The sequence below is a fragment of the Schistocerca serialis genome, chromosome 2, assembly GCF_023864345.2.
Source record: "Schistocerca serialis cubense isolate TAMUIC-IGC-003099 chromosome 2, iqSchSeri2.2, whole genome shotgun sequence".
Classification (NCBI taxonomy): Eukaryota; Metazoa; Arthropoda; class Insecta; order Orthoptera; family Acrididae; genus Schistocerca; species Schistocerca serialis.
This window is the reverse complement of record NC_064639.1, coordinates 586895974-586919353: the sequence shown is the minus strand read 5'-3', so window position 1 is coordinate 586919353 and position 23380 is coordinate 586895974. Positions and strand designations below refer to the sequence as shown.

General features: G+C 42.8%; 1 protein-coding gene across 1 annotated transcript in view; it reads right to left on the bottom strand.

The window, feature by feature from the left end:
- Positions 1-7868: 7868 nt before the first annotated feature.
- Positions 7869-23380, bottom strand: part of LOC126456250 (SET domain-containing protein SmydA-8-like) — a 119490-nt gene continuing 103978 nt past the window's right edge. The window contains exon 9 of the mRNA XM_050092002.1: positions 7869-11536. Coding sequence (XP_049947959.1) covers positions 11244-11536 — 293 coding nt within the window. The 3' untranslated portion in view covers positions 7869-11243. The remainder of the gene's footprint in view (positions 11537-23380) is intronic.

The following is a 23380-nucleotide window of genomic DNA, read 5'->3' as shown; positions in this document are numbered from 1 at the left end:
ATACTCAGATAGATAACTCTACTGAGGGCTACACAGACCATGGCTTTTCCCTTAACACAAGTGTACGTGTTCTAGAAAGGCAGCTTCCTAACACCTAAGAGAGTCATGGTATTCTGCCATTAAATACAGTGCAGTACTATGCTGTGAACTAATGTACTCCCGTAACCCTACGAGAATACAGTGTGGAGGAGAAAGGCGCCACCCATATTTGCGGGGGGGGGGGGACTGGGGTGATATTATGGGGCTACTTAATTATGGAGTGATTGTGTCATGCCATTTCGAGTGCCATACTGGGACAGTTTTCCCAAATATAGGGAAGAGGGTCTTGTAAGACACTCAACCAAATATGTTTCTTGGATGTCTGTACCCATTTTTGGTCCATTAAATGAGGGGGGGGGGAGGTCTAGATATATAACTTCTGATGGATACCGCAGCTAAATAGGCATGTATTGCTGTCCATAATCGCAAAGACGAATTCTGCTTAGTCAGTACTGGCTTGTGAAAGAAATTATATTGAACATCTCGAGCATCCAGCGGCATAGCAAACAGAAAATATTTGTGCATTTGTTAACTCTGATCGCATCTCATTCCCCATTAAAATTCAGGATATGCAAAATTTGAGAGACAGAACTTGTGTTAATTAGGTCATGCTCATAGCGTGAGGAAAGAGGAAAGCAAGCCAGAAGAGCACAACGTGCAGGAAAAGAAAGAAGTGAAGCATTAAGTTGTCAGTCCCCTCTACCTTTCCAAAACGGCCACTCCGGCCGGCTCCAAGGGTGAGAAATAGTATTACATACAGGTTAAGAACATATCATACTTACTTTCCGCACAACAGAGTAAACACAATGATACAATGTATTATTGCTCTAGATACCTCAACTCTTTCATCGTGAGTGAGCGTCTAGAAAAGCACCTAACTGATTGCTCCATCCAGGAATCAGTATGTGTGGAAATCCTGATTCTGGAAAACAAGTATTTGAAGTTTAAGTATTTCCACCAGCAACATCATTGCCCCTTCATGGTATATGACGATTTCGAATGCCTATTCGCTCATATGGTGCACTGTGAGGGAGATCTCTTTGCCTCACATACAACGTTCACAGAACGACACATAGTATATTTGTCAGCATATTGAATGTACTCATATGAATCAAGTCACAATCATTTCAAATCATACGTTGGGGAATATCCTGCAAGCTGCTTGCTCACTGAGCTCGAAAGACTTGCATGGCATGTTCATCACATTTACAACACCAATATTCTCATGACCAGTTCGTGGGAGAATGATGTCTAATTCCCGCAGAGCAGCAAACAATGCATGCATCTTAAATTACTAAGTACCATGACACATAGCTGTCTTCTTCCACAGTTTGAATAGGTATAATTATCATTTCACCACTGAGCACTTGGGTGATTTCGGTTTGTGCGACGATCAGCTTAGCGTCCTGTCTAAGACCATCGAGAACTACATTTCGTTCTTCAATCAGACAACGCAAAGCATTAACTTATGGTTCCGGGACTCATCTTGGTTTATGCAAGCACCACTTCAGAAGCTTGCTGAGACAGTACATCAGGAGAACATATCTTGCTGGAGCTGCATTTCCTGCTGATGCAAAGTTTCAGCTTATGATGAAGAAGGGAGTCTTTCCTTATCAGTACCTGGATTCGATGGAGAGACTCAACAAAACCACATTATCCAACATAGCTGCATTCACCAGTAACCTTACTGGCATTGACGAAACGGATGCAGAATATGAGCATGTGGTGAAAGTTGGCCAAGAAAGCAACATCTATGATTTAGGGGAGTATACAAAGCTATCTATGGGCATGGATGTACGAATACATGCAGATATATTCGTGAAATTCCAAAATGTATGCACAGTGACGTAAACTCTGAATACTGCGTTCTATTGCATTGTGCCAGGGCTTTGATGGGATGCTGTGTTGAAAAGGGTATGAGTCGACATTGTATTATTGACTGCTGTTGACATGCTACTGTTTTTCGAACGTGAGGTTCACAGAGGACTTTGATAATGTGTCCATATGTGTGTCAACATGAATAACCTATGAATAGAAGTGACAGTTCAAAGTATCTAGGGATGGGACTTACATCATTATACAGGTACACCATGCAACAATATCTGCCTATTGGAGAGATTTTACGGCTATCCAATGGACGGATACACAGATTTGATGATTTCATGGGTGTGGAAATCGATTCTCGAGAAGAGGTTTCATGGAGGTAGACCTGGCACATCCTAAGAGTCTGCAAGATGTACACAGCGATTTTGCCGCCACGTCTGGAGTTCCTACTCCCATGCAGCGGTTCCATCACCAAGCTGAGGATGATGCTGTGGGAAAACAGAAGTACAATATGAACTGTAGGAACCTCCAGCAGTGTCACAGCTTGGAAATGCAACTAATTACAATCAACTGCAGCATCTCCTTCAAGCAGTCACCCTGGTAGAAGGAGTATATTGATGGCTAAGGTTTCGATAAAGTTCACGAAGTATATTAGGTTGATATTTATGTACTGGACCTTTCCAAACTCCACATGCACCGATTTCTCTATGACTCTGGTCCATATCTACTTTTTACGGTTACAGAGTGTTTCATCTACCAGGTGAAATACATTGATCCATGTGAAGTAATTAGATACAGTCTGGAAGAGTTTGATACGTCTTGATATGTGGCCAATATTACACCTGAAAACCAGCAGGTTATTGGCCTGATAAAAGACAAGGCGAATGATTTGGAGACTGTGGAGTTTGTGTATCTTAGATCCAAAATGTATGTGTGCCTTACAGAAAAAGGTGTCACCTAAAGGCAGGTGAAGGGTGTGTGTCATACTGCCTCACTGGCTCCCTTAATTAATGGTTACTTGGAGTGAATGCTACCTGGTGATGATTTTTCTTCTCTACATACGGTGCACGAAAAGAGCTTTCTATTGTGAGACCAAGAGGTGTATATAATGTAAACTGTTTAGCAACTTAAAATCATTCTGACTCATCATGATGATAAAAATTAATGTGTGCAGCATGGACAGAGACTCTCCCATACTCACGCTATTCACCTGAGTGTGTGAATGGGTATTTATTTGTAAATAATGTATGTGTGTATGCATGAGTGTATGCGGAATAATTGAATCAATCACTTGTCATAGTATATAGGTGTGTATGTTATATGCCTGCATGCAGAGGCAACGGAAAAAGCATGCGAAGTTCAGAAGAATGCGAAATCCCAAAGATTGGCTAAAATTTACAGACGCGCGAAATTTGGCACGGACTTCAATGCGAGATGCCTTTAATAGGTTCCACAACGAAACATTGTCTCGAAATTTGGTAGAAAATCCGAAGAAATTCTGGTCGTATGTAAAGTACACAAGCGGCAAGACGCAGTCAATACCTTCGCTGCGCAGTGCCGATGGTACTGTTACCGACGACTGTGCCGCTAAAGCGGAGTTATTGAACGCAGTTTTCCGAAATTCCTTCACCAGGGAAGGCGAATGGAATATTCCAGAATTTGAAACACGAACAGCTGCTAGCATGAGTTTCTTAGAACCTTACGGGTTGCGAAGCAACTCAAATCGCTTGATACGGGCAAGTCTTCAGGTCCAGATTGTATACCGATTTGGTTCCTTTCAGATTACGCTGATACAATAGCTCCCTACTTAGCAATCATATACTACCGCTCGCTCACCGATAGATCTGTACCTACACATTGGAAAATTGCGCAGGTCGCACCAGTGTTTAAGAAGGGTAGTAGGAGTAATCCATCGAACTACAGACCTGTATCATTGACGTCGGTTTGCAGTAGGGTTTTGGAGCATATACTGTACTCAAACATTATGAATCACCTCGAAGGGAACGATCTATTGATACGTAATCAGCATGGTTTCAGAAAACATCGTTCTTGTGCAACGCAGCTAGCTCTTTATTCGCACGAAGTAATGGCCGCTATCGACAGGGGATCTCAAGTTGATTCTGTATTTATAGATTTCCGGAAAGCTTTTGACACCGTTCCTTACAAGCGACTTCTAATCAAGCTGCGGGCCTATGGGGTATCGTCTCAGTTGTGCGACTGGATTCGTGATTTCCTGTCAGGAAGGTCGCAGTTCGTAGTAATAGACGGCAAATCATCGAGTAAAACTGAAGTGGTATCAGGTGTTCCCCAGGGAAGCGTCCTGGGACCTCTGCTGGTCCTGATCTATATAAATGACCTGGGTGACAATCTGAGCAGTTCTCTTAGGTTGTTCGCAGATGATGTTGTAATTTATCGTCTAGTAAGGTCATCCGAAGACCACTATCAGTTGCAAAGCGATTTAGAAAAGATTGCTGTATGGTGTGGCAGGTGGCAGTTGACGCTAAGTAACGAAAAGTGTGAGGTGATCCACATGAGTTCCAAAAGAAATCCGTTGAAATTCGATTACTCGATAAATAGTACAATTCTCAACGCTGTCAATTCAACTAAGTACCTGGGTGTTAAAATTACGAACAACTTCAGTTGAAAAGACCACATAGATAATATCGTGGGGAAGGCGAGCCAAAGGTTGCATTTCATTGGCAGGACACTTAGAAGATGCAACAGGTCCACTAAAGAGACAGCTTACACTACACTCGTTCGTCCTCTGTTAGAATATTGCTGCGCGGTGTGGGATCGATCCTTACCAGGTGGGATTGACGGAGGACATCGAAAGGGTGCAAAAAAGGGCAGCTCGTTTTGTATTATCACGTAATAGGGGAGAGAGTGTGGCAGATATGATACGCGAGTTGGGATGGAAGTCATTAAAGCAAAGACGTTTTTCGTCGCGGCGAGATCTATTTACGAAATTTCAGTCACCAACTTTCTCTTCCGAATGCGAAAATATTTTGTTGAGCCCAACCTACATAGGTAGGAATGATCATCAAAATAAAATAAGAGAAATCAGAGCTCGAACAGATAGGTTTAGGTGTTCGTTTTTCCCGCGCGCTGTTCGGGAGTGGAATGGTAGGGAGATAGTATCATTGTGGTTCGATGAACCCTCTGCCAAGCACTTAAATGTGAATTGCAGAGCAATCATGTAGATGTAGATGTATGGGGTTGGCAGGACACCATGTGTGCATGAAAATTGTATATAATATATGTGTACTATGTACATGTTTGAGTATGTGAATGTATATGTCTATGTATGTGTTGTATATACACTGTTGAGTCACATTTATGTACCTACCTGTCTAAAGGCTGAGTAATCAACTTCTGCAGCACATACTGCTGAGAGACGGGCAAGAATAGAGTCAGTGAAGTTCTGGAAGGCACCAACAGGGATGTGGAGCCATGCAAACTTCAGTGCTATGGACAGTTACACTATGTTTCTCCGTTGAGAATACATGGCATGAACAGCCAACTCAGTTTGTCCCACAGTTCTTGATTGGGTTTAAACCTGGGAAGTTTGGCGGCCAGGGGAGTAGGGTAAACTCATCCTGGTGCTTTTCAGACCATGCACATACACTCTGAGTTGTGTGACACACTGTGTTGTCCTACTGACAGATGCCACCATGCCAAGAAGAACGAACTGCTTGTATGGGTGTACATGGTCCAAAAGGCTAGATGCATAACTGTGTTGATCCATTGTGCCTTCCAGAATGACAAGATAACCCAGGGAATGCCGTCCAGCATGAATCCTTCCAACGGTTGTTGCGTGATGTCCACTTTCAGAAGTTCCATTCTGTGCACACCAATGGCTATCTATCCGATGGAACATAAAATGTGATTCATCTGGAAAGGTCACCTGCCACCATTCAGTGGACGTCCAGTTGCGGTACTGGCAACCAAATTACAACTTTCATCGGTGATGAACAGCAGTCAGGATGGTTTCATGAACCAGACGCACGCCCTGTTGCCCTTTATATGGCAACATTCGGTCAACTGTCATTGAGGAGACACTGTTGGTAGTCCCTTGGTTCATGTGGGTGGTCAGTTGCACGTCATTCACCCCTGTCATTTATGGCCTTTGGTGCACCACAGTTGTCTCAGCGCCGGCTTTGGATAACACCATTTTGCCTTGCATGTATATTTTAATCATGATTCCGGAAATGCTTCCAGTCTTGGCCTCAAAGTCAATGACCATGTTGTTTTGGACGTCAGATAAATCACCTTGTTTCCACATTATGACAGCGACTGCACTGTTTTCTGCATCTCCTGAACATGCCTTATACACCCTCCACTGCTAGTGCTGCCAGCTGCCGTCTGTGACTACTTATTGCTCGTTGACGTGGAACATAGGCAATGGTCACATTAATGTGACTGGTGTGTGTAGTTTATTTTATTCCCTCCTGCTAGCTGTCCCAGTATTATTAATGTAGATATGTATATATTTTTCTATTCATCTCCGATTTTAAAATACCAAGTCTGTTGTCAAAGATGAAGAAACTGATAACTGCAATAAAACATATACACCGAGGTGAGGAAAGTCGTGGGATAGCGACATACACTTATACAGACAGTGTTAGTATTGTGAACACAAAGTATAAAATACAGTGCATTGACGGAGCTGTCATTTTTACTTAGGCGATTTATGTGAAAAAGTTTACAACGTGATTATGGCTGCACAACAGGAATTAACAGATTGTGAATGTGGAATGGTAGTTAGAGCTAGACGTGTGGGACATTCGATTTCAGAAACCTTAAGAGAATTCAATATTCTGAGATCCACAGTGTCAAGAGTGTGTTGAGAGAACCACATTCCAGGCATTACTTCTCACCACAGACAGTGCAATGACTGACAGACATCACTTAATGACCGAGAACAGTGACGTTTGCATAGAGTTATCAGTGCTAACAGAAAAGCAACACTGCATGCAATGATCCCAGAAATCAATGTGGGATGTACAATGAATGTACCCATTAGGACAGCACGGCGAAATTTGGCATTAATGCGGTATGGCAGCAGAAAGTCGACGCGAATGCCTGTGCTAACAGTGCAACATCGCCTGCAGCACCTCTCCTGGGCTTGGGGCCATACCAGTTGGTCCCTAGACGGCCGGAAAAACGTGGCCTGCTCAGATTAGTCCCAATTTTAGTTGGTAAGAGCCTGATGGTAGGGTTTGAGTGTGGTGTAGACCCCATAAAGCCATGGACCCAAGTTGTCAACAAGGCACTGTGCAAGCTGGTGGTGGCTCCATAATTGTGTGGGCTGTGTTTACATGAAATGGACTGGGTCCTCTGGTCCCACTGAACCGATCATTGACTGGAAATGGTTATGTTCAGCTCCTTGGAGACCATTTGCAGCCATTAATGGAGTTGATGTTCCCAAACAACTATGGAATCGTTATGGATGACAATGTGCCATGTCACCAGGCCACAACTGTTCGCAACTGGTTTAAAGTGCATTCTCGACATTTCAAGCGAATGATTTGGCCTCCCAGGTCGCCTACATGAATCCCATCAAACATTTACGAAAAATAATCAGGTGGTCAGTTCGTGCACAAAATCCTGCTCCGGCAACACTTTCGCAGTTATGGATGGCTGTAGAGGCAGCATGGTTCAATATTTCTGCAGCAGATTGCCAACGACTTGTTGAGTCCATATCATGTTGATATGCTGCATTACGCTGGTCAAAATAAGGTTCAACTCGATATTAGGAGATAGCCCATAACTTTTTTCACCTCAGTGTAAACCAAAAAGAACATCTTGATACTGCATCACCTATCTCAAAAAGATTTTCTCCAATAGTACATCAGAAAAAATGACATTTACTTTAGACCAGCGTGGGAAATGTAGTAGTAGTGAGAAGAAAGTTTCTAGTCATTAAAGACTGTGAAATGGACTGTGTAATGTTTTTTTTCTAATCGTTAGTGTATAGTCATGAAAACATAAAATAAAACAAAATATATCTTAGTAATTTATAGTCGATGTTATGTATCTCTTTACAAAAGAATTGCTGTATATCTATCGAATAAAGTAGAAATCATCAAATATATGTAATTTTCTCTCGATCTTTTTATCTACAAAAATGTATCCTATTTACTGGGCAGTCAAAATGCTCATAAAAGTGCATAGCTGTTATGGAGCTTAGAGTCAGTTGGTAATTGAGGCACCCATTTATTTGTCTTAGTGCAAGTAAGCTATTGGTTGAGATACAAAGGCACTGCATATTTACTTGAAATAAAGTACAGGTCAATTATTTTCTCTTTTCATTTCAGATAACTTTGTGGAGAAAGTGAAGATAAGTAAGCATTGACACATTCTTTGCCCACGTTAGGTAGCAGTGATGCACCATATATGCTGCATACAGCATCACAACACGTATCAAAGTTTTTTGTGAGCATATCCTAGAAGTGTTCTCATTAGTCTGCTTTGAAAGTGCATATCAAACATTGCTAAAAAAAATTTGTACACATAATCTCACCACCAGACACGATCATTCATTGAACACTGGATGGCAGAACCAGCACACACCGAGTTTCTGAATGTTACCTGCTGTAAATGGGTGTACTCTAACCTATCCTCATCATCTTAAATTTTAATTGCTTTTTGATAGTCACTGACAAACACTGTGTGACAGCCCAATAAGACAGGGAATGCAGTTTGATTATTGAACAGAGAAGCTGCCTGTGAGAAATTCTCACAAATTACCACTACTTATTTGATGAAGGCCTAACATTCTAACCACTAAATTGAGGATTTTGGAACACTGTTAGAGTACTGAACTCATGACAGAGGACGTGCGCAGCTACACGTATACTACCACTCACATTTAGACTAAACATAACTGCGAGTAGAAACACTTTAATATATGAGGTGTGCCATTGTAACTGCACAGGTGGTGATGTCTACATCAATGATGTTGCTAATTAACACATGGTCAGAGAAGATGTTCTCTTATATCGCCCTGAAATGTGTCGCTTGCAGACCACTGCTGCTGTTACAGCTGCTGCGCTGGAGCCTCAAAGTTGAACGAAACAGGTGGTGGAAGCCTGAAGGTCAACAAATCTGGTAAGTGCTGTGGAAAATCGAATGACTGCCATAAGCTGGGCTTGTTGAATGTATTATCATTGGGAGTCTACTCCAACACAGAAAATATAAAAATTACTATAATATTACCAATTGACAAATAATAATAACAATAATAATAATGTAATAATGAGAGAGAGAGAGAGAGAGAGAGAGAGAGAGAGAGAGAGAGAGAGAGAGAGATGAAGAATTAATAATTACATTTGAATGAAACAGTTTTCTTCCACTTATTCTCCTTGGAGATGGAGGATGATCTCTGAAGCTTCATGGTGTTGCTGTTGCTTGAGCAATGTACAGACCAAGAATGCCTAGCCCCCCTCTCATGATTCTGGGGACACTAAGGACGGCACGATGGGTGCTGGACCAATAGGAGCACACTGCATAAGTGGAGGAAGGGAGATGCCATTTTTTAAATCATGCATTACCATCTTTATGATGAGAGTTAAAACTTTTGGCTAGAAGCATACAGACACCTGGGTAAGCATGAGCACAAGTACGCTACTCAACTGCCATCTTGGCTACAAACTATGACAATTGTAATGATAGTTATGACAGTAATTATAAAGACAGTTATTGTCCATTAAGTAAGACCGAAATAAACAAAACTAGGGCTCAAGTGAGCAGTTTGTCTACATAAGAAAGCCAGGGCAACTGACCAGTTTGTTTACTTAAAAAGAACGGTTCAAAATGGCTCTGAGCACTATGGGACTTAACATCTGAGGTGATCAGTCCTCTAGAACTTAGAACTACTTAAACCTAACTAACCTAATGACATCACACACATCCATGCCCGAGGCAGGATTCGAACCTGCGACCATAGCTGTCGCGCGGTTCCAGACTGTAGCGCCTAGAGCCGCTCGGCCACACCGGCCGGCTAAGAAGAACGATGGAGATCTTCATCCCCATACTCTAATAGCTCTGCTATAGTTGAACCCTAATCGTCCACAATTTCTTCTGTTCATAACATCTTTGCAGTAAATGTCGAATTGTTTGTATAGTAAACATGTGTACTGCATTCTGACGATTATGATCTTCCCCACAGAAAAGGCATCAGAAGTAAAAGGGGAAGGAGCAGCCTATTTCAGTCATCATCAAATACACAAATTTTCACTGTCATCCTCCATTCCCTGCCTCTATCAATAAATCACACTCATTTAACGCTAAACGCAAATGGCCTGGAATATTCCATCTACAAAGTTATGCAAGCACTGTCTTTTCGCCCATTACTTTGTCAAAAATGTATCTTGTGATGCTTGAATGAAGGAAAACTGTGGCCACTAGAGTAAACTACCTTAGAAATCAATTTCTTGATAACAGAGGTCAGCTATTTTATGGGCCACATTCAATGTTTGCCAGCCTCTCGTCAGCATACCATACTGTCAGGTTAGATGCATCTTTTTCTTTATATTCTTAACCTGGCCTGAGATATTATCTTCAGCAAGATAATGGATCTTCTCTTCATTCCCAAACTGTATCATAAGGGTTTCAGAAACACTCCACAGCCATGAGGGTGTTTGTGTGGTGCCCTCGGATCATCTAAGCTGAATCTTGTTGAGCACAATACTGGCTCCATCAAGCGATATGTGACCCTGTTGGACTCAGCTCTGACCAGTCTGCATGAGTTGTGGGCAGCTGTTGGCAGTTGCAGATCAAGTTGAATCTTCAGTATAATTAGTGCCTTGAGGAGTATGGTGCACTGTGTCAACGCCACCATTGAGACTACATGTTACAAGTTCATAACGAATTTTCCACTCTGAAGTGGAGTATTCGCTGGAATGAAATTTTACTGTGGAATAAAACCGAGTTCCAGTTGGAGATTCGATCTGGTACCTTGGCCTTTTGGGGGACATATGAACAATCGAAATATGCTAAGCCCATCTAGAGGCTCTAATCTGCAAGTATCTCTGCACTGCTCTTTCAGTTACCTCTTAAAATTCTCCTAAAGGAGGTTTATCTGAAAATAATGGCTTTGCCACGCTCTGAGAGCTTCGTACAAGTGACAGCTCCACTTTTCAACAGAGTGTGCATTTTAATGAAACTTTCTGACAGTTACAACTTCATCATGATCTTTGTAATGAAAGACTAATATAGAGAACTGAGCCCTCCCCTCTGGTACACTCTTATAATTTGGCAAGAATCCGCAAGTTTGCTAGTGGGGTTGGCATTCACCTAATTTAAGCAACAAAGTCTCCCCGCAAAAACTTATCAGTATGGAGGCGGTACGCAGCCAGATGCTGCCCATTGAGCGGCAGCTACTTGTGGCGGCGCCTGTCCTTGCGCTGCGGGTGTTTCGGTTGCGGCTGCGCCTCCCTCCTCAGGTCGTGGATCTCTTCGCGCAAGTCGCGCAGCTCTAGCATGGCGGCGCGCGCCAGCCGGCCCTCTGGGGAGAGGGCGGGCTCAAACAGCAGCGCCGCCAGCGCGTCCTTGAGCGCGCCCTCCGCCTCCTCCAGCCGCTCCACCAGCTGCTGCATGGTCAACTCCCCGGCTGCGTGCTCGCGCCGAGCCAGCTCCGCCAGAGATCCTTGCAGCTCGTACAGTGCGATGCCTACAACATCGAGCATGCCACTCAGCACAGCTGTTTCCTCTGCTCGAAGCCACAATTCAGGTTTCACTGGACGAATAAATACCCAATAATTAGTTCCATCCAGTTTTCTCAGAGAAACTCCAAGTGATGTTGGAAGGTAAGTGAAATGACTTTTTCATCAAATTCATTATCCAATCACAAATATCTGGACACCCATATGTAATGCGAATCTGGCTACTAGATGTCACGAGAGAGTATTGAGTTGGCGGTAGAGAAGCACTAACAGCCCAATGGCCTGGCCAGAAGAGCTCAGTGACTTCAAATGTGGACTAGTCGTTGGACATCACCTGCCTAATAAGTCCATTAGGTTCATTTTAATCCTTCTAAATCTGCCCAAGTCTACTGTTGGTGATGTGACTATGAAGTGGAAATGTGAGGTAACAACCACAACTAAACCAATACCAGATCGATCACAAGTGCTGACGGACAGGGTCTGTCAGGTATTGTGAAGGTGGTTATGAAGAATCGGATGAAATCAGCAGAAGGAATCACTCACGAGTTCCAAAGTGCTACTAGCATATCAGTTAGCACAACGACTGTGTGTAGGGCGTTAAAAAGAAAGGGCACAATGGTCAAGCAGCTCCTATATTTCTGCCGCCAATGCTAAGTGACGGTTCAGTAGGTGTAGAGAGCGACGCCACAGGACAGTGGCCATCCATGGCTGGAGACGGGTGGTTTGAAGTCATGAATCAAGCTATAACGTGTGGCAATCCAGTGAAAGTGTTTGGCTTTGGCAAATGTCTGGAGCATGTTACCTGACACCATGTGTAGAGCCTACAGTGAAATACAGAGGAGGTGGTATTATGTATGCGGGTGTTTTTCATGGGTACGGTGTAGTACCCTGATTGTGCTCAAGAAAATGCTAAATGCCTGCTCAGAGTCTTGACCTCAACCAAATGGCACATCTGTTGGGTGAGACAATCGATTTCCCTCCGCACACCAGAGTCCTTCATCATTACCTACTCTGGTTTACACTCTTGAGGGAGAAAGAGGCTGCAATTTTTCCACAAATATTCAGAAACATCACTAAGCTGTCCACAGCAGAGTGCAAGCAGTAACACAGGCGAAGGGTGAGAACACATATTAGCGTCCACTAATGGACAGGGTATTTAGCAGCTGACAATAGCTTAATGCCCAGTATTCCAGCTAGGAAAGCAGGATAGTGAGCCAGACATGCATCGACTCTGCTTCACGCATCAGTGGGTGATGATACAGCAGATAGAGAAATCCGAGAGCAGTTTTAGGAGGTTATCGCAGATTTGTGCTAGTGCCCTATTCCCACCTCAGACACGCTCCACAAATGGTGAAAATTAATGTAATATACTCGTACGTGATTCACAGACAGATCGTGCATATGCTATTCCTGTCTTAGTGCAGGGGCGACAGGAAAGGTCGCTGTGCGCTGAGTAACAATGAAAATAGTTGCTAAATATCGCATGAAGACTGTCCATTGTTGTAGGACCCTACCGTGACAGAGCAAAAGGTAAAGAATAACAATAATCAATAGTTGAGACGTTGCTCACTGTCATACGATAAAGGAAGACACAGTCCACATTTGTGCCAAGTTGCTACTGTGTGAGAAACGTGTGCTGCAACCTGGATTCCAGCTTTCTGCAACCAGTCCAGTACCGGTATCAGTTACACTATCCGAGCCAGCCTAACGAAACAATTCTAACTTGCCACCAGTTATTCTTCATACCTTCCTAACTCCACACAGGCTGAGACAGCAGATACGCCAAATACAGTGCATCACATTTCTTATTTGCTAAACTTATTCATCGAACTGCTGAAGAGATAAAAATGTTCTCCTCAAAACAGTTGCAGTCACTTGGGCCTACAGAAACACAATGGGGCAATGCATAAATGAAGACAGACCTTTTACTTCTTCGAAAGTATGGAAACATTCAGCATGTCTCGATAGACTGTGTCGCCTATAAAAGGGGGTTCAACAAATCAAAACGGATATTCTTGTCTCATTACTGTAGAGATGATTGTTTTCTGAATTACCGGTAAAACAATAGCGTTGTCTTTTGTTTTTGCTTGTACTCTGGAATTACTGGGTGTGTTCTTAGGCAACAGTACCTCCGCGATCGTTATAATGTTGTGTTTATCTAGTACCATATCAGACACTGAAGGCTTACAAAAGAGGGGTGGTACTTTCTTCACATAATCGTTAATCTGCTACTATAAGAATCCATACACATATGCGAAAATTCCATCTGACCAACAAAGTAGTGGAACAAAAAATAAAACTACCGTTATAATGGGAGCATTAAAGAGGATTCTTACTGCTAACAAGAAGAAGGAAGGAAAGAAGACTAGAATGCCACAAATTTTTGGGTGCACGTACTGATGAAAACTTGAGCTGGAAGAAACATATTACTGTATTCTCAGACGAAGTTCAGCTTCTGTTGCTCTTCGTATAATTGCTAGTCTTGGAAACAATATTTTGCATATTTCCACTCAATAGCGTCTTACGCAGTAATTTTCAGGGAAAGCTCACAACTTAGAAAGAAGGTGTTGATAGCACAAAACAGAGCAGTAAGAATAATATATGGTGTTCATCTGCGGTCTTGATGTTGGTACCTCTTCAAGGAGTTACATATTTTAATTGCACCATCACAAAGCATTTATCCGCTAATACATTCGTATTAAATAATCCATCACAATTTAAGAAGAACAGTGATGTCCATACTTACAACCGTTGAGGAAAAAATGACCTTTATCAACCATTATAAAAGCACTGAGTTGCTCAGAAAGGAGTTCGATATGCAGCAAACAATTTTTTTATTATTTCCCCAGTAGCATAAAATGTCTGACAGGTAACAAAATAAGTTTTAAATGTAACCTAATATCATTTCTTCTGGGAGACTCCTGCTATTCCATCGACCATTTTCTATTTAATAAAACTACTCGCCTATGAAAAAATATATAAATTTTTTTAAAAATATTGTTTTTAAATATAGTTACGTGAAAAGAACTAAAAAATAGCGTGTTGATTAATGTTGAGACTAATCATATACACATACTCTGCAACCTATTCCACATCATTTAGATAAACGAACCATCCAACTCATCTCTGAAACATGTAACTAACCACCTAACTAAATGAAAAATGTTCGAATGTGTGTGAATTTCTAAGGGCCCAAACTGCTTAGGTCATCGGTCCCTAGACTTACACACTACTTGAACTAACTTAAGCTAAGAACAACACACACACCCATGCCCGAGGGAGGACTCGAACCTCCGGCGGGAGGGAACTAAATGAAAAATTAGAGTCAGAGCACAAGCGCGAATTAGGGAAGGATTGGGAAGGATATCGGCCGTGTCCTCCTGAACCAACTACCCAGCAATTTGTCTTAAGCAGTGCAGGGGAATCACAGAAAACATAAGTCTGGATAGCCAGACGGCGATTTGAGCCATAGTCCTCCCGAATTTGGGTGCAGAGAGCTAATCAATGCGCCACCCCGCACGGTTAAGAAGAGGACCAGAGCTGCAGAGTGACTACTAATATTAATATGGGTCTCGAGAACAGTCCGATGGAGACTGTCAAATGATAACATTCGTAGCAGAACTGCTGTCGGCTCGCTTCTTTTAAATTGGATGAATGTAAAGCCACGCTATGAAATTAGAACTTAGTCAATCGGTTTATAGGAAGATGTAATGTGGTCTTCTGCATCTACTATAACGTTGGTGTTAATGAAGTGAAGTAGTGTAGTGGTAAGGCACTGGACTCGTATTCGGGAGGATGGTGATTCAAATCCAAATTTAGGTTTCCTTTAAATCGTTTACGGCGTATGCCAGGATGGTTTCTTTGAAACGCAGAGCCAATTTCCTCCTGCAACCTCCCATAATCTGATCTTGTACACCACCTTGAAAGTACTCGTCGACTACGGTACGTTAAACCCACTTCTGCTTTAAAGTTGCTCCATTGCCACAGGATGTGTTTATTGGAAACACTAGAAGCAGCGTACACGCAGGACTGCTTGCAGCTGTAACCCAGGCTAGAGATTCTGTAATGGTTTTGGCAGTCGTTTTCGTTGGATCTCGTAGGCAGATATGCACTGATGAGCCGAAACGTAATGACCACTGCTCACCGCGAGAGTGAATGCCACCTGATGACGTTGCAAGGGAGTGACGTGGTATGGAATATGTCTAAGCGAAACAGAGACGAATGAGCACTCGTTCTAGCGATGATACGGGCCGCAAATGAGGTAATCCACTAACATCAAAAACTTTCACAAAGGGCAGGTTGTTAGGGTCTGGTGCCTGGAAACGAGTATCTCGGAATCGGTGAATCCGGTCGGGAGGAACTATAGAAACTGTTTTAAGGACGGTGAAATCACGAGCAGCCGACAAAGTGTTGGATGTCCATGCCTGCTCACAGAACGTGGAGGTTGGAGGTTTGCCCGCTCTGTACATCAGGGTAGGCAGATTTGACGACAGCGTACAATACCGGTGCACGCACAGCTGTTTCACAGCACGCCGTTCAGCGCAGATTGTTGAACATGGGCTCCGTAGCAGACAACCTCCACGTGTTTCCGTCTTGCCCCAACGACTTCGTCATTACGATTGCAGTGGGCACGAGATCATCTAGATTGGACCGTCGACCAATATAAACATGTCACCTGGTCAGGAGAACCATGTTTACTGTTCCACCAGCTCGACGGTCTACATCTACATGGATACTCTGCAAATCACATTTAATTGGCTGGCAGAGGGTTCATGGAACCACCTTCACAATTCTCTATTATTACAATCTCGTATAGGGCGCGGAAAGAATGAACACCTATATCTTTCCGTACGAGTTCTGATTTCCCATATTTTATCGTGGTGATCGTTTCTCCATACGTAGGTCGGTGTCAACAAAATATTTTCGCCTTCGGAGGAGAAAGCTGGTGATGGGAATTTCGTGAGAAGATTCCGTCTCAAAGAAAAACGCCTTTCTTTTAATGATGTCCAGCCCAAATCCTGTATCATTTCTGTGACACTCTCTCCCATATTTCGCGATAATACAAAAATTGCTGCCCTTCTTCGAGCTCTCTCGATGTACTCCATCAGTCCTATCTGGTAAGGATCCCACACAGCGCAGCAGTATTCTAAAAGGGGACGGACAAGCATAGTGTAGGTAGTCTCCTTAGTAGACTTCTTACATTTTCTAAGTGTCCTGCCAATAAAACGGAGTCTTTGGCTAGCCTTTCCCACAACATTTTCTATGTATTCCTTCCAATTTAAGTTGTGCGTAATTGTAATACCTAGGTATTTAGTTGAATTTACGTCCTTTAGATCAGACTGATTTACCGTGTAACCGAAGTTGAACGAATTCCTTTTAGCACTCATGTGGATGACCTCACACTTTTCGTTATTTAGGGTCAACTGCCACTTTTCGCACCATTCAGATATCTTTTCTAAATCGTTTTGCAATTTGTTTTGATCTTCAGATGATTTTATTAGTCGATAAACGACAGCGTCATCTGCAAATAACCCAAGACGGCTGCTGAGATTGTCTCCCAAATCGTTTACATAGATAAGGAACAGCAAAGGGCCTATAACACTACCTTGGGGAACGCCAGAAATCACTTCTGTTTTATTCGATGACTTTCCGTCAATTACTACGAACTGTGCCCTCTCTGACAGGAAATCGCAAATCCAGTCACATAACTGAGACGATATTCCATAAGCACGCAATTTCACTACGAGCCGCTTGTGTGGTACAGTGTCGAAAGCCTTCCGGAAATCCAGAAACACGGAATGCATCGGAGGTCCCTTGTCAATAGCACTCAAAATTTCATATGAACAAGGAGCTAGTTGTGTTTCACAAGAACGATGTTTTCTAAACCCATGTTGACTGTGTGTCAATAGACAGTTTTCTTTGAGGCAATTCATAATGTTCGAACATAATACATGTTCCAAAATCCTGCTGCATATCGACATTAACGATATGGGCCTGTAATTAAGTGTGTTACTACCTTTCTTGAATATTGGTGTGACCTGTGCAACTTTCCAGTCTTTGGGTACGGATCTTTCGTCGAGCGAACGGCTGTATATGATTGTTAAGAATGGAGCTAATGCATCAGGATACTTCGAAAGAAACCTAATTGGTATACAGTCTGGACCAGAAGACTTGCTTTTATTAAGTGATTTAAGCTGCTTCACTACTCCGAGCATATTTACTTCTACGTCACTCATGTTGGTAGCTGTTCTCGATTCGAATTCTGGAATATTTACTTCGTCTTCTTTTGTGAAGCCATTTCGAAAATCTATGTTTAGTAAATCTGCTTTGGCAGCACTGTCTTCGATAGTAACTCCATTGCTATCGCGCAGAGAAGGCATTGATTGTTTCTTGCCGCTAACATACTTCACATACGACCAGAATCTCTTTGGATTTTCTGCCAGGTTTCGAGACAATGTTTCGTTGTGGAAACTGTTATAAGCATCTCGCATTGAAGTGCGCGCTAAATTCCGAGCTTCTGTAAAAGATAGCCAATCTTGGGCATTTTGTGTCTGTTTAAATTTGGCATATTTGTTTCGTTGTTTCTGCAATAGTGTTCTAACTCGTTTTGTATACCAAGGAGGATCAGCTCCGTCGTTTGTTAATTTATTTGGTATAAATCTCTCAATTGCTGCCGATACTATTTCGTTGAATTCAATCCACATCTGGTCTACACTTATGTTATTAATTTGAAATGAGCGGAGATTGTCTCTCAGGAAGGCGTCAAGTGAATTTTTATCTGATTTTTTGAATAGGTACATTTTTCATTTATTTTTGGAGGATTTAGGGATTACAATATTCGATCTCGCTACGACTACCCTGTGTTCACTAATCCCTGTATCGGTTTTGATGCTCGTTATTAACTCAGGATTATTTGTTGCTAAGAAGTTAAGTGTGTTTTCACAACCGTTTACTATCCGCGTGGGCTCATGAACTAACTGCTCGAAATAATTTTCAGAGAATGCGTGTCCAACTACGCTGTTATCAAGGTGTTTGGCTGCTCGAAACAGACACAGACGCAGGCCCGTGGGGAGAGTCTTCCAGCAGGATAACGGTTCGTATCACAAGATCAGAACCGTGCTATACTGATTTGAGGAACATGACTGTGAAGTCATGCTGATGCATTGGCAACCAAATCAGCCGGATTGGACTTATCTAGGAAGTTAACAGGCTCCAGTACCATCCCACAGACCGCTAGAAACTAAACTCAGCCCGAACAGACCATGAATGTGTTACGTTATCGATCGGCCGTCGTGTCATACTCAGCCCACAGACATCACTGGATGCGGATATGGAGGGGCATGTGGTCAGCACACAGCTCTCCCGGTCGTATGTCAGTTTACGCGATCGGCGCCGCTAGTTCTCAGTCAAGTAGCTCCTCAGTTTGCCTCACAAGGCCTGAGTGCACCACGCTTGCCAACAGCGCTCGGCAGACCGAATGGTCACCCATCCAAGTGCTAGCCCAGTCCGACAGCGCTCAACTTCGGTGATCTGACGTGAACTAGTGTTATCACTGCAGCAAGGCCGTTGGCCCTCTCACAGACCACTGAGCAGTAATTTAAGGGAGTTGTGTCACCTATGCATAGAAACCTGGAGCCACATGCCCCTAAAACCTACCATTCACCAGCGACTTACCGAACCCATGCCACGTAGAATCGCCGCCGGTATGTTGCATTCCAAAGGTGGGCCAAAACGCTGGAGAGCAAGTGGTCATTACGTTTTGGTGTTTCAGTGTATGTGGAAATCACTGGTGCGGATCATAAATCCATTTTAGGTGACCATATTGATCTAGTAGCATAGGCGTTGTTTTCAGGCGAGAGTAAGTCATAATACGTCCACTTATATGACTGGAAATATAAAATGTGGGTTCACTGAGCGTGTGGATGATACGAAACGTATTCCCTGGCTGCACATTCACTAGAGTTGAATGTGATGTTGCCATACTCCTTCCTCCTTCTGCAAAGTTAAAAGAATGTTGACTCCTATTGTACGCATGGTTTGTCCTACATGCACACAAATTTACTGCACGACATTTACATCATGCTGAGAAAAAGCATTATTTTAATATCTGACCTAGATCAACCACCTACACCCCCATATACAGAGTGTGTCGGGTCTGAGTGAAGATACTGTGGTCACTGGCACCGCAATATGTACCCACTTCAGTGTGTTACTTGTTTTTTTTCTCCTCGTCTAACAGTCTTCCTGGAAACACGTAACGTAATTTTCTACCTGATGTTTTCTGCATGATCGTAGCTGCACAACTAAGTGGACTACGCCTGTCAATATAGACTAACAGTTTTGTATCCATACATCCACACTTCAACACTGACCTGCTGCCCTGGGGAAAATAAGCATTAATGGCTTGCTCTTGCTACATCCACTTTGAGGTGCTAACCAACCTAAAACCATACTACTCTTAATAGCTATAATTATTAGTCTGCAAATGAAGTAAATACTTATGTAGTGTTGTTCAGTACACTGTTCTCAGTCACCAGTAAAAATATCTGCAGTTATGCCCGTAACACCCTGTACATTAAATTGTATTCCAGTTTGACTGTAAGATAAGGTTAATTATTCGTCACTGCCGGCCGCTGTGGCCAAGCGGGTCTAGGCGCTTCAGTCCGGAACCGCGCTGCTGCTACTGTCGCAGGTTCGAATCCTGCCTCGGGCATGGATGTGTGTGATGTCTTTAGGTTAGTTAGGTTGAAGTAGTTATAAGTCCAGGGGACTGATGACCTCAGATGTTAAGTCCCATAGTGCTTAGAGCCATTTGAACAATCTTCGTCACTGCTACACCTTTGATCTGAGCTCTGTAATTGTCTGCTATCATTCGGACTCCCTAATGTAGCTAGTGGAACAAAATATATATCGGCAGAAATCTCTACTCATCTTCCCGCCTTGTTTCTTACAATATGGTCGTATCACGAAAGAAAAAAAATCCCGGGATAATAAGTTACAAAATAGAGAGTCGAGCAATAGCACAGAAACAAATACTTTACATCCCATAGACAGAAATACGTTCATTTGGCCAAAAGTTTCTCAGTTTGCAACTAGCCCTCTACGAGGTGCATTCAAGTTCTAAGGCCTCCGGTTTTTTTTCTAATTAACTACTCACCCGAAATCGATGAAACTGGCGTTACTTCTCGACGTAATCGCCCTGCAGACGTACACATTTTTCACAACGCTGACGCCATGATTCCATGGCAGCGGCGAAGGCTTCTTTAGGAGTCTGTTTTGACCACTGGAAAATCGCTGTGGCAATAGCAGCCACGGAGAGTGTCTTTCGTTGTTGGAAAAAGCCAAAAGTCACTAGGAGCCAGGTCAGGTGAGTAGGCAGCATGAGGAATCACTTCAAAGTTGTTATCACGAAGAAACTGTTGCGTAACGTTAGCTCGATGTGTGGGTGCGTTGTCTTGGTGAAACAGCACACGCGCAGCCCTTCCCGGATGTTTTTGTTGCAGTGCAGGAAGGAATTTGTTCTTCAAAACATTTTCGTAGGATGCACCTGTTACCGTAGTGCCCTTTGGAATGCAATGGGTAAGTATTACGCCCTCGCTGTCCCAGAACATGGACACCATCATTTATTCAGCACTGGCGGTTACCCGAAATTTTTTTGGTGGTGGTGAATCTGTGTGCTTCCATTGAGCTGACTGGCGCTTTGTTTCTGGATTGAAAAATGGCATCCACGTCTCATCCATTGTCACAACCGACGAAAAGAAAGTCCCATTCATGCTGTCGTTGCGCATCAACATTGCTTGGCAACATGCCACACGGGCAGCCATGTGGTCGTCCGTCAGCATTCGTGGCACCCACCTGGATGACACTTTTCGCATTTTCAGGTCGTCATGCAAGACTGTGTGCACAGAGCCCACAGAAATGCCAACTCTGGAGGCGATCTGTTCAACAGTCATTCGGGGATCCCCCAAAACAATTCTCTCCACTTTCTCAATAATGTCGTCAGACTGGCTTGTGCGAGCCCGAGGTTGTTTCGGCTTGTTGTCACACAATGTTTTGCCTTCATTAAACTGTCGCACCCACGAACGCACTTTCGACACATCCATAACTCCATCACCACATATCTCCTTCAACTGTCGATGAATTTCAATTGGTTTCACACCACGCAAATTCAGAAAACGAATGATTGCACGCTGTTCAAGTAAGCAAAACGTCGCCATTTTAAGTATTTAAAACAGTTCTCATTCTCGCCGCTGGCGGTAAAATTCCATCTGCCGTACGGTGCTGCCATCTCTGGGACGTATTGGCAATGAACGCGGCCTCATTTTAAAACAATGTGCATGTTTCTATCTCTTTCCAGTCTGGAGAAAAAAAATCGGAGGCTTTAGAACTTGAATGCACCTCGTAATGTAACACAGGGCTGCCATTGAACAGTGTCACATACCTGGAATAAGTCACCGTGTGCACATTCTTAGATAGAAATGCCGAAATAACTATCACCTTTACTGCTCATCCTCCTTAGTTTTACGATATTTTCCATACATTATTTGATTCTTTGTCTCCAAAGAGGAACTGATTCAATGGGATTCCTCTTCCGTAGACAGAAGTGGTTGCTATGATCTCACTTACCCACTCTGTGGCGGTCTCTTGCAGCATTCTTCAAGTACGTAAAATCATTTCTCAAGTCGAAACCTAGACTGTAAAATTAACTGATATGAAGGGTTTTTCCCTGCAGCACTGAACATGTGTGTTACATGGTTAGAACATCTGAAGTATTGATCACCTGTACCTTTGCAAGGAGTAGTATAGAATTTTGTTCATCACCTTCTAATATTCGTACGCATCGTTTCCCGAGAGGATTCGGACTTACTTGTATGCCGTAGAGAATGTTATTGGGTACTGAAATTGCTTTGTAAGATCGCTGAACTTATTTCAGTGTCAATAGTGTTTTTGGTAGGGTAAGCTCCTGATTACAACTGCAGAAACAGGGATGAAAAAAATATATGGCAAACATTGGCTTAGGAAAAGAGGCATGATGACAAGGCATGTTTTAAGCCTTGAGGAAATAGTTTCTATGCTTACAGAGTGAGCTGCAGCAAGCGAAAACTGTAGGAGAAGAGAGAGAGGAATAAATATAACAGATAACTGAGTAACTGGACTTAATTGCTATCCTGAAATGAAGGGATTCCAGTCTACATCAATATATCTACCGAAACAACAATTATTTTATGTACACAAAACCATGAACTCTTTCAAGCGAAATATATTTCGTGTTTGTAGTATATACCAAAAGTACAGCACATGCTGGATACTGGCGGATTTCTGGTAACACTCGGCTTTTAAATTGAATAATGGTTAATTCTTTGGCTGATAGGCAATGAAAATGGAAGCTTCCATGTGGAAACTGACACCAACAAACCCCACACTGCCGTAGCGAGAAAAGAAATTCGTTTTTCAAGGTATATAGTAAAAACATAAGGCGATATCTTAAAACGGCGGCTTCCAAGAATTCGGCCCGTGAGCCGTCCCTGGCTCACGAGCCATAGTGCTCACTGCATACTTCCCCCAGCGTCACGCCACACTGTCTGACTGTGAAAAGGGGAAGAGGAGGAAACTGCGATCACGCCACATTTAGATGGCAATGCAGTTGCAATGCAGAAGACTTGGTTTCATATTTCGTGTTTATCAACAACACCGATTTCAAACGAAACAAATTTTCAGTAGTACTTAATTATCTATGGCACATTAAAAACGTAATACAACTTTTATCTGGTATAAACTGTCAGCATCCAGACAAATACAGACAGTTTCACAGAGTTTCGTACTCAGGTTGCCACGTAATCGTGAATAATTTA